General features: G+C 46.9%; 1 protein-coding gene across 3 annotated transcripts in view; it reads right to left on the bottom strand.

The window, feature by feature from the left end:
- LOC139049501 (uncharacterized) overlaps window positions 1-13070 on the bottom strand; it is a 125135-nt gene that overhangs the window by 27513 nt on the left and 84552 nt on the right. For all 3 annotated transcript variants that reach the window (XM_070525021.1, XM_070525019.1, XM_070525020.1), the window contains exons 10-11: window positions 7811-8067; window positions 1140-1300 (exon numbers count right to left, since the gene is read on the bottom strand). In XM_070525021.1, coding sequence (XP_070381122.1) covers window positions 1140-1300; window positions 7811-8067 — 418 coding nt within the window. The remainder of the gene's footprint in view (window positions 1-1139; window positions 1301-7810; window positions 8068-13070) is intronic.

Below are 13070 nucleotides of genomic sequence, written 5' to 3' on the forward strand. Positions count from 1 at the left end.
CGCTTTAAGCATATTGTGTTTAATGAACAGGGGATTGTGATCATCGTCATCATCATCATTATCATCCACCTATTTTTATGTCCACAGCCAGGACGAAGACCTCCCCCAACGATCTCGAATTACACTTGTATTGGGCTAGCTGACTCCAACGTTCCCCTGCAAACTTTGTAATTTCACCACCCCACCTAACTTTCTGCCTTCTTCGACTGCATTTCACTTTCCTCGGGACCCATTCTGTCATACTAATGGTCCACTGGTCATCCATCCTACGCATTGCAAGGCCACACCAGCTCCAAATTCTTTTTTTCTCTTAATGTCAATTAGGCTACTGGTTATCCTCGTTTGCTCTCTGATGCACAACGCCCTCTTCCTGCCTCTTGACGTTGCGCCTAAAATTTTTTACCGACGTCACTCTTTGTGCGGTTCTTAAGTTGTTCTCGAGCTTTTTTTTGCTAACCTCCACGCTTCCGCCCCATACGTTAGCATCGCGAGAATGCAATTACTCTACACTTTTCAGCGACAGCTAATGGCAAGTTTCTGGACATATAAATACGCGAAACGAAAGTTTTTATATATATATATATATATATATATATATATATATATATATATATATATATATATATATATATATATATATATATATATATATTCTTTTTTTTTCGGGAGCGTTTCAGCACTAGGGCGGAACCACAAGGCAGATATCTGGAGGCGGGCTTCACCCCAAGCCACCTGCGGCTTCGTCTGCACTTTGCAAGGACGTCGCTCCTCACACGTGAGCCACAGGTGTGCATTTGTTTGCTTCACATCACCTGTGTCACCCCACTGCAGCCGGTGCTCCTGCATCGGTCGGGTTCCTCTGACCGCGCTTCCAAAAGAAAGCGGGCAATGTGCCGAACTTGTTCCTCGTCCTGTGTTGTTGCTCGAAACGAACAAATGATGCTTGCTGCCTGTCATTCAGTGTTGGCCGGAGAACTTTAGCCAGAACCTTTGTACTCAATACAGAAACTGAACAAGAAGAAAGAAAGGTTTTCCGGAATGTTGCCTGTAGACAACATTCGTCAACAAAAAGTTAAGTTGATATATTAAAAAAATCAGTGCTTGGCAAGGGGTGTTTAGAGTGGCAATCCTCGCGTTACCGGTTCTCTTCTTGCAGTGGTCCTTGGGGCACTTGACGCCTCCAGTAGACCACAGTTCTTGGTCGATGTAGTCGAGGACGGCCCTGATTTTTATGTCATCCTCGTCGCACTTAGACGCCGTCTTGATCGTACGAAGGCAATCCATGTGGGACTTCACGACGCTGAAAGGAAAGCGAAAAAAAAGAAAGGTCGTGCAGTAACCGTCGACTAAAATAATTGTCAACTGATCTAAGCGGATAGCCGTACGCTAGTAAAGAGCTATTCGCTTGATCAAACAAGTGATGCACTTTTAGGGCGCACAGTCATCGCAGTGACGAGCTTAACACAAAAATTACCAAAGGGAATTCTGGCGCCGCCACCGCTGAACTACCATGCGAACGATGGGTAGTACGTAGGCTTTCTTTTAGTATTCGTGCTTACGGCTGTAGACGCTCTTGTGACGTCATTTAGTAATATTTCTCTTTCTATATTTCCGAGCAATCCGTCTTTTTTCTAAATTCACCAAGGGCAATGAGCATTTGCGCACATGATAATACACTGCGAATTCTTGCATCTATGACGCAATAATTTGTTGAGAGTTATTCAATTCTGTTCACGTTTATTTCTTCCCGAAACATCCTGGAAAGAAATGTAGGCTAAACCCTGAATCAACCCCTTGACTATGCCCATAAACCTCTACATGGTAACATGATCTTGGCTTATAGCGCAAAGTGAACACGGACAGAGAAAGGAGCCGACAGGACGTTCTCGCCCAACTGTCTATCCTTTTGCTCTACATGGTAGCTGCGTACAATCAGGTATGAACGTGCACATAAGGGAAAAAAAAGAACGCCTAATGCTGCAACATCCGACGATAAATTGGTAATTAGAGAATAATAATATTCCTCACAATAACATTGATAACTTTCATACAGGAACTTGAGCAGGAATACAAACAATAAAAATGATAACAGCCATTAAAGTGATGCAAGAAATACCAGTTGCAAATAAAAAAATACATATCTATATCTAAAACTATGATGGTCTATCCTATATAACCAACATGAGCAACATTCCAGATAGATTAAATTTAACACAACATTGCAGTAATAAAACATATATAAGAAAATTAACATAAATAGCTCAGTACAAACAAAGCACCAGTTTAGAAGAATCATTTCTACATCTAAAATTATTATCGCTATACAAATAATAGTATTCCATCATACGGAAACAAATAGTCGAGGATTAAGGTACAAGAGCATAACATGTCATTACGTGATAAAAATGAAAAAGGTAATTCTAACTGTTTCAAAAGGAAGCTTGCAAAAAATTATTTCAAATATACGAAGTGGCTTTTCGGTTCCTTAAAAGTGCAGTTTATTATATCTTCGTATTTCTTTTCAATGACGGGCAGATAATGCTGAAGGCCATTGCAATTTATATTTATTTTTAAAACTTCGCAAAGTCCAGGACGCAGAACTACGGGTTCACGTGTCTGGTTTCTTCGTCAAGAATGAAACAAAAACCAGAAAATCTTTGAACGCGTTAAAGGAGAAGTAAGAAAGGGAGCCCAGTACACGATAATCACACAAGTTAACTGCTCTTATGGTAATTAAATTCAGAAAAGCATTCTGTGTTGAGGAGTAGCAATCAGAAGTTGCCTGTGTGACGATGATTATGAACCAACTTTATTGATTTCGCAGAAGGTTCCCCACCCTACCCCTTGCAGGGGATGGGGGGGGGGGGGGGGCCCAACTTAGGCATCGGCCACAATCCCGTGGGGCCCTGGCGGCGTCTTCGGCCTGCCGGAAAGCGAGGACGCGTCAGCTGTGTGCTTCAGTCCCTCGTCAGAGTGGATTCCAGAACTGTTTGTGATGGTCTATCATGCCGGATATATTACTGCGAGCTTACGATGCGGCATTTGTGCCGCGTGCGTTTATTCTGAGCCGTGATCCGGCGAAGGAACATTGCAGAGAGCATCGCTGGCGCTGCGCTACGCTCTGCCTGAAAACAGGATCCCGCGGTGACCGCCACGAACACACATCCTGCGTGTTTATTCCACGTTGTTTTATTTCGCTCCCGAGTGACCTTACGACGAGAAAAGTTTTCCAAAGACTAGTGCCTACTGTTAGCGGCGGGTGTGTTCGTGTGCTGAGTCGCTGCGTTTTTCGTCGGACGGGGTGAAGTGATGGAGCAAAACCATTCTCAGGAGAAATCAGAAAAGTGTGCGCGCATGAAACAAACCTACGAGTATCTCAACAGAAAATATTTGCAGAAGAAGCCTTCAACGCGAACATTTGTCGCCGTCAACTTAGCGTGAACGATCATTGTCAGCAGTGAGATAGCCGAGCGTCTATCGACGGTGTTCGAGCATTGTGTATCACCGTCGATTGGTTGCTGTCCACCAGTGCTCACTGCACGCGCAAGCTTTATAATGCGTGCTGTGAAATTGTGAAAACACAAAAGTGAAAAAAATATAAGTTTTATGCTATTTAAAACCAAGAGTATTTATTTAAAACGATGAATGAATCATTTTTGTACCTTCCTGCCTCCACCGTATTCTCGTCCCAGGCTTGTAATGATTGCGATAAATGCATTGTTTTATACAAGGGCTTTGTTCAATAGCAACTGATTGGTTTTAAGCTTGGAAAACGAGTAGTAGATATGCCGTGTACATGTAAACAAGCGCAAAAGCCATGCAGAGCTGCTCTTTCTACTTTTGTCACTTGCAATGAAGCTAAAGAGCAGACGACGGGCAGCGTTGTAGAAGGCACGGGGTTATTTTTCTCTCGCTATCCGGCATCTGCTGTAGCACATGAGAGCTCTACTAAACCATTCATCAAAATACAAAAGTCTCTATTTATACCCAGAATTACACCTTTCAGGAGGACGATTTTTCGAGCGGGACTATTTTAGTCGCGGAGGCAATCGGTTGCCGCGCTACGGTCACCTGGGCGGGGCCTCCCATTTTTCTAAAGTTGTATCCGACTATACATACTCATATTCGAGAACATGGTGCTGAATATGCACCTTGCATCATTCCATTGACCTTGCATCATTGTCTTTCTATTCGCGCATGAAAACTTTTCATTCTGCACGATTTGCTGTGAGGATTTCGCTCGTTCATGTTGCGTTTTTTTTAAACATTATGTAGCAGCATCACAAACATCGCCGACAGCCTCGATTAACACTTATTTCCAAATACGAATGGTATCGGCAAGTACATTTTCTTTATTTCCTAATGCACCGTACCGTCAAGCTTACTTATTGACCCCATTACTCTGACTTGCTTCACGCTTCGGCCATGACACGAACGCAAATCATATAAGGTAGCTTAAACCCTACACTCACACCCTTCGGGGTAGCGCAGTGGCTTGGGGGTTGCAGCGACTATGCTGCAGTGGGACGGGTTCGAAGCCCGGCCCCGAAGGCTGCGTACAAATGGAGGATGTATGCGAAAACCCTCTTGTACACACCCTACAGACCTCCACTGCAGGGCTGTATATATTGTATATAGTGTTGATCCGTTGATACAGTGTGTTGTTATTGTGTGTTGTTAAGTTTCTGTTCGAGGGAAGAGGTTGGGTCGGGCTTTTTTTTTTCTGAGCTTTTACCCTTCTTTTGCGGACTTTCCCAATGCAGCTGTCACTCGATGCTCCCTCGGCGTCAGCGCTACAACTTGGACTACTGCGCAATTGCCAATAGCTATATGGACACCAAAAGACAACTTGGGTGAGTGGGTAAAGGTTTAGGCACGTGCGGTAGGGTACGCGGGCGGGCAAGGCAGTTGGTCCACTCATCGTGTACAACTGAGGGAGCATATCGCGTTCACAGCGACCGGCTACCCACGCTGCTCTTCTCGGAGGCCACGCCTGGACTTCATGACAGCGCCACTAGACGGCGCAGTGTGTAGCAATGTTTTGTACTCCTGTAAAGAGTACGGGAGTGACAGGAGTAGGCCTATGGTTTGCTGTGTCATTCCTGTTAGCGCACTTAAAGCGGTCCTGAAGCGCCTATCGGCCTTGGCGAGAAAACGCCGTCCGCGTGTAGCGTACGCTGCTGTGAACATGTCGGACAAATTTCGCACTCGTGCGCTTCCCGTGGGTCTCGCAAGTTACCTTTTCCTCAAGCACTCTCTTTTCAACAGAACGTTGGTACTCACTCATTTCTAGACGCTTTATTCCGTAATGCAGCACATTTTCATACGCGCTGCTATTGGTATACAGCTGACACCAGTCATGAAGGGTGTTTGGATCAGTGCGCTTCTTCCTACTGTTACTGTGTACATTTATTGACGCAGTTTAATGCACAGGCTGGAGTAGGTGAAAACCGGGTTTCTAATTTCGAAAGAATTACGTACTTCTGGAAGACGCCGATTATCGTCTGCTCACGCTCGGCCACGGCTGCCCACGTTTGGCTAAAGCCCTGCAATAATTTACGCGTGGCGCGTCCTAGGCGCTACAATGAAACATAGTTTCGTCTACGCGAACATCCAAAATCAAACTTTAACTGCCCGCCACGGTGACGTTATCCAGGCAGAGCGTTGTGGGCAAGTCCCGCTCCGCCATAGCCTTCGCTGTGCAAGGCACTGAAGAAGGAGGGGAAACACCACGAAGGGGATCATAGGTGAACTTTGATTGCCAATAACTCCGCTTCTGCTGAACGCATTGAAGTACTTTTTGCGGCAAAGTATTTCTGAAGTTGCCTAGTTGAACTTCAAATGCATTTCTCGAATTGCATAAAAAGTGAATCTGGGCCCTTTGAAGAACAACAATTACCCTGATTCTATTCATTTTTCTCAGGAAACATATCCGGTTCAAGAATCAGATTTAAAATGTGACAAGCACAGGAGCTACAAACTGCAGAACCTATTTGACTGGCTTGATCTGCATTTTGTTGATGTACAAAGCTTGTTTTTGGTGCTCTAAGATATTATTAAGTCGAAAGCTTTGCTGAATCTTAAAGGCATGGATATTCAGACTTAGTTTAGAAAGTCCCAAAGCCGCTTGAGGCAAAAGAATAAACTTTAGGCAACTCAATGCACTAAGCACCATTCCCATGATGGCAGATGGAACCGGCATGCTTTAGGTTTCCGTAGACACTAGTGTCACAGTTCCCTCTAGTGATTAATGCGGGAAACTTTATGCCCTAAAATTTCTCGCTTGCTGAGGAGCTCATCTGGCGGGGAAAAAAGGGCCTAAAGCACGCACAGAGATTTCGGTCTCTTAGCTGTAGTGTGAAACTATGCGGTATAGTCAGCCACGAGGTAAATACGTATTTGTCACGCAACATTATAAATGAGATTGCAAAGGGAAACAATAAAACCTGTTTAAAATGATACAGTATTTAGTTTTTAATAATAATAATAGTCCGCTCGAAATGTAAGCGAAGGTCAAATTAAAGTATTATATTTATTTTTTACCGCAGAAAAGGTTTTCACGAAGCCTTACTCAGACTACTCTATCAAGGAAACTGTTTAGCGAAAGTTTAATACTTGAGAGACGATTATACTGACGACTAAAGTACAATTATAGTTCAATGCACTGTATGCTATGTAGGAAAGAAACTTTGGGTACGAATTGCACCAAGTGATTCAGCACCTTAAACTTGAAAGTGTAGGAGTAGGGTTGAAGATTAATATGTAGAGGACATTAGTATTGCTCAATGGCATGGCAAGGGTACAATAATTCGTGATCGCCAGCCAGCATCTAGAGTCTATGCAGGAGTGCGTTTATCGAACTACTTTTCTCGTGGTGTTTTCAAGTAATCCTTTTATAGTGGTGCACTTGCTTTTCCAAATTGCAGTGTTGTATATTACAATGCAAGTGTTTACTTGTATACTTCTACTTCCTGTACATCAGGAACCGTACTTGTATTTTCTTATGCAAGTGTTTCTCTGTGATGTTTTGTAGGAATACTGCGCAACATTTTTAGCGCCACTGAAATATTTGTTGCGCTCATGAAATTTTCGGCATTCGTTGTACTGTAATGTATACCCACAACCCCTCCCCCAACCCCGCATTTATTGTCCGATGGGCTTTAAAGGTAAACAAAACAAAATAAAATAAACAAATCGATGAAGTAGCAGCAAAAGCGATATTATCAATATGTGAACTGTACCTTATAACACTTCGAAAGCGGACAGCCCTGAAGTATACGACTAATTCGTGAGCAAGACTTTTGCAAAATCCTCGTTAACATTGTAACAAGCTTTCTCCGCTGGAGATGACATATAATGTTCACAAAACTTCGCTTTTCATTTTAGGTTCAGTGTTGCAGATTTATAAACTTTGGGCTTCTATTTCGTTTTGACGCACTAGATCTCGCAATTTTTTTTTCTTTTGTAAGAGCTTCAATGTCTTAAGTCAAAGCTGTACTTCCGATAAATGATAGAGTTTACTTTTCTCCCCCGCAACTGCCGCTAACTTCATTGAAATGGGTCCTGCGCCTGCCTCATAAAAAAGCATCCCTGCGTTACACATGCAGTTTAATAGGGAAATCACAGTTCGTTCCGAACTAAAGCTGCCTCGTTGCTCGATTTTTCACCGTCATTTCCTTTCTGGCATACAGAGCTCCTCGTTACGGTAAGAATGACCCGTCCTTATTTTTTATTTTTTTTATTGGCATCGTGGAAGCATAATTTCTAAATACAGCCCAACCTATTGCGACGCCCGAAACTGGGCTCTCACCTGCACACGTTGCATTCGTATTTCGAGTCGCCTTTCGTGCCCACGTCATACATGTTGAACACGAACTTGAGGCCGCAGTCGAAGTACTTCTCGAGGTAAGCGTCTTCATCGCAACGGCTGCCCGTCGCAGTTGTCCGGCGTGTCGGGCCCCCGGAGCGTGTCGGGCCCTCGGGACCTGTCGGGCCCCCGGGGCCTGTCGGGCCCCCGGGGCCTGTAGGGCCTTTCGGGCCTGTAGGGCCTTCCGTAATGCTCGGCGGCTGTGGGTACAAGAGCGAATTTGCGATTACGACAATTACGAGACAGCACAAAGATAACCCTAAAGCACAAACCCCGCGAGAGCCATCTTGAGCGCGATGGCAACGAGCGACGGCCTTGGGCGACGAAACGGGCCGTCGCGCTAACAACGTGGCACTCGTTCTTGATTCGCTCGGTTCTTAAAATCTAGAGCGGTTCTTCAAATCTAGAAGTGCTATGAGCGAGTAGCCAATAGCGCGAAGGCGAAACTGGATGTACACCCTTGCATTTTTTTAACAATAGCACGCGAGCGTCGACCGTAAGGCCTGTCAGCGGCCTTGTAGTGGCGACTGACGGCGGGATTGGCAACTTTATGTGCGGACGTGCAAGGCGAATTCTAGTTCGAATGTGTACTGGTCCCGATCTCTATCCGGAGGGCGCTCACGCTCGAGAAGGAGAGAACCCAAACCGAGGCAAGGCTCCTCCAGATCGAGATCCTGGTCTCGCTCCCAGTCCGTCAAGCGGGCCACTTGGGCTGACAAGGTCAAGGGAGCGACACAGCCGTCTGGGAAGAAGAACGCATCAAGCAAAGGAACGACAGGTGAGGCACAGCCAGAGCATAGGATCGATCCCCGTATCCAAGCGCTCGAAGCGGAAAATAGGGAACTTAGACACGAGCTCGCAGAGCTTAAGGAATCCTTTAACAACATGAAAGGAAAACTCATAAACCGGCATGAGGTTAGCAACAGTAACCCAGGCCCGTTAGCCGGGCAGTCGAAACGCAAGGCGCTCAACCCGGAACCTTTTAGTGACACAGAGGAGGAAGAAGAGGGCGACATAACCGAGGTCAACGAGACCCTGTCCGCCGCCTCGGCTTCCCCCGTCAAAAACGAGGGTAAACTGGAAAAGACCCTGAGTAGGATTATGGAAATGCTCTCCGCCATAGAGTTGAGAGTAACGCTATTAGAAAGACCTAAGGCTCAGTCCAAAAGTAGACAAATAACACGTACTGAACCGCTCCCGACAGGATCAAATCCCGGCGGGGGCGCCACAGGTCTCTAAAATTTCACAGTAAACAAGATGGCTAACACAAATAACAATACCGTTAAAATTTGGCAGTGGAACTGCGCTAGCTTCCAGAGGCGCAAGGCTCCGTTAGGTCAGCTCGTCAGATCGGTGACAGACAAGCCACAAGTGATATTACTGCAGGAGACGCTCTCGGAGAAGGAGATTACTCTGTCGGGGTATCGCGCAGTAGCGTACAAAGGCGAAGCGGGGAGAGGCATCGCCGCCTTAGTGAAAAAGAGTGTCTCTTTTGTGGAGCACACCGTTCCAAAATATCGTAGCGGACTAGAAGCACAACTGATCGAGCTCGTGCCCAGTAGATCGAGCAACGCGAATGTCTTTATTCTTAACGTCTACAGTTCGCCTGCAGATAAGAACAGAGACTTTAATGCACTATTCCATTCCGCAATCAGGGCAGCCAGAAACGCGCCCCTCTTAATTGCGGGGGACTTCAACGCTCCGAACACGGAATGGGGATACGGCTTTAACAGCAAGAAGGGCACAAACTTAGCCGGATGTGCAGCCGATTTTAATCTCACGCTTGTTACAGATCCTAGGTTTCCCACTAGAAGGGGTAATTCGGTCAGTCGAGACACAACGCCAGACCTCACATTCTTCCGAAATATCGAGGGCACGTGGGATAATCTTCAGGAGGACTTGGGTAGTGACCACTACGTTCTCGAAATCGCGGTGCAGGTCAACCCCAAACCTCCGGTCAAATACGAATACGTCGATTGGGATCTTTTCCGAAAAATTCGAGCCGAACCCCCCCCCCCCTCAAGTGAATCCTTCAAAGAACTAATTACCAATCTTAAACAGGCGGTCAAAAACGCGACCAAAGAAATCAGCACAAAACTTGAAGTCCCCAAAATGGACTCTCGGTTAGCGCATCTCCTGGAGGCTAAACACGCTCTTGGAGAGAGGTGGAAAATACAGAAATTAAATCGCCGACTACGAGCAAAACTAAGGTCACTAAACAAGGAAATAGAGTGCTATTCTAAGCAACTGGCCCTGCAACAGTGGGACGAAACGTGCAACGAAACGGACGGTCGCAGGAGAAGAGGCAGTAAGTGGAATCTGCTTATAAAAAGCCTCCTAAATGATAAACAGTCCCGGAATGCGCTAAATTTCGCCGTCGATAGGCTCATACATAAGCAGGTCAGCTCGGGCCTCACAAACGATGTAATTGTCGACGACCTGGCGCGAACTTACCTACCCGTCAAGGAAGGAGACTCGCAAGGCATAAGCGCGAGAGCGGCTTACACGGGGCTAGACAGGCCAGAATTAGACGAACCTTTTACGGTTCCAGAAATCAGAGACGTACTCTTCAACCTAAATGGAAGATCGGCCCCGGGTCCCGACGGGGTCACCAACAAGCTCCTCCGGAACCTGGCCGACAAGGCCATCGCAATCCTAACGGCAGAGATAAACGAGGTGTGGAGCTCGGGGCAGGTCCCTTCGGAATGGCGCACCGCCAAAGTGGTGCTCATCCCCAAACCGGGGAAACCCCCGCACATAAATAACCTGCGTCCCATCTCTCTAACATCGTGCATTTGCAAAGTGGCAGAACATGCAGTACACAATCGAATCGTCGAACACGTCGAAAACCACGAACTATTTAGGCATAATCTAATAGGTTTTAGAAAGGGACTCTCCACACAGGACGCAATGCTCCTCCTGAAAAGATCTATATTCGATAACGAAACGCGGGACGTACGAGGTATCATTGCACTCGACCTCGCTAAGGCCTTTGACAAGGTGGCTCATGAACACATCTTGACCGAAATTTCCCATCTCAACCTAGGGCGGAAATTCTTTAATTTCACTCTCTCGTTCCTATCGGAAAGGAAAGCGTTCCTTCGACTGGGCACGATCTCGGGCGGTCCGTACGAACTGGGCAACTGCGGAACCCCTCAGGGCTCGGTCCTATCCCCGCTACTATTTAATATCGCCATGCATAAACTCTCTGAAAGGCTGGCCGCACTCCCAAAAATAGGCCACGCAATCTATGCAGACGATATCACAATCTGGTCCCCGGGGGGATCTTTGGCCGATCTAGAGCAATCTCTCCAGGCGGCCATAGATGTAACGGAAGAATTTCTTACATGCACGGGTCTCAAGCTGTCACCGACCAAATCCGAACTCCTCCTCTACAGACAGTCGAGGCAGGGCGTTAGGAACCTCGAGCCTCTGGAAACGCTGCCAGTCGAAATTACAACACGAGAAGGGCACCCCATTCCGACGGTGAACTCCATCAAAATTTTAGGACTTCTAATCAACGCCAAAGGCTGCAATGCAGAAGCTCTAAACAAGCTGAGCGCGCAGGCGAAAAATATACTAAGACTCCTAACTAGAATCGCAAGCAAAAGGGGGGGACTCAAGGAGGACAACCTACTCAGGGTCTTCCAAGCTTTCTTCATCAGTCATATTACTTACACGGCACCGTACCTCAAGTGGAGCAAAATTGAAAAGAACAAACTCGACACACTCATCAGGTCCGGCGTCAAAAGATTACTCGGTATTCCACAATCCGCTAGCACATTAAAATTACTTGAACTCGGAATCCACAATACCACAGACGAATTAATTGAAGCACAGTTTATTGCACAGATCTCCAGGCTTTCGTCAACTAAGCCGGGAATCAAAATTCTTGACGAAGCTGGTCAACTCCCTATACAGGCACCGCTCAACCGACACCCCCTGTCTAAATTAGCCCGTGAAGGTATAAAGGTTGAGCCCGTGCCGAGGAACATCCACCCAATATATAACGAAGGTCGCAGAAGAGCGCGGGATAGAGCCATCCTTCAACGAATAGATCCTTACGGGGCAGATGCATTCTTCGTAGACGCCGCCAAATATGGCAGCGAAGACAAGTTTGCAATCACGGTCGTTGACGCGCGCGGAACACTTATCAGCGCCGCATCAATCTACGCCAAACACGCGGACGAGGCGGAGGAAACCGCGATAGCCTTGGCTCTTCAAGCCGCAAAAGGCCCGGCGTCCATTTTATCTGACTCGCGCACGGCGGTAAGGGCTTTCTCGTCCGCTCTAGTTTGTAAACACGCAGCCGACATCGTTAACAGATGGTTTCGTATTAATACGCGAGAAGAAACTGCAGGTCATATCACCATAGCATGGTTCCCGGCCCACATGGACGATGCAACTAATCGAGCGGGTTGCAACCCTAACGAGCGGGCCAACTGCCTGGCGCGTGAATTCACGAACCGCGCCAGAGCTAGCGGTCCGGTTCTCCCGCAGGATTGCCCCTTCAAAGATAAACTTACAACCTTTCACGAAATTACGTCACATTACAGACACAGCAGGAGAAAATTCCCTCCCCCCAGTCCGAAACCGAACAGGGCTCAGGCTGTTACTTTCAGGCTTTTACAGACGAGATCGTACCTCACTCCGAGAGCGCTTAGTTGGATAGACCCAAACTTTCCTCAATCGTGCTTCAAATGCGGTCACGCGTGCTGCTCCTTCGACCACATGCTCTGGCTGTGCCCGTCCAACGCGGGCTACGACTTTCATAACAAGTCCAAGTGGGACGCCTTGCTGAGGAGCTCGGATTTCCCAAGCCAACTACAGGCCGTCCAGAGGGCCCGCGACGTCGCGGAGAGTCACCATCTCCCTGTCCCGTCGTGGGCGGAGCCACCAACTTGATCGGGGAGCCTTCGGTTCCCCCAATCGAGTTCCTCAGGACAATCCAATAAAGTTCTTGTCACTGTCACTGGTACTGTATTCGCTTCAGGAGTGCCCCTCACCGCTGCGAGGCCAGTGAGACGTCGTGCGGTCGACGCTCGCGTTAAAGAATTGCGAGGGTGTACATCACTCAAGAGCTGCTAATTGTAGCACAGAACGAGCAAACGATTGAATTTTTATACGTGCAACGATAAGAACCTACTGGACGACTTTCATAAATATCCTATGCTGTTCCTTACAGCAAAACACAACCTAATAA

This window comes from Dermacentor albipictus, chromosome 9 (genome assembly GCF_038994185.2).
Source record: "Dermacentor albipictus isolate Rhodes 1998 colony chromosome 9, USDA_Dalb.pri_finalv2, whole genome shotgun sequence".
NCBI lineage: Eukaryota > Metazoa > Arthropoda > Arachnida > Ixodida > Ixodidae > Dermacentor > Dermacentor albipictus.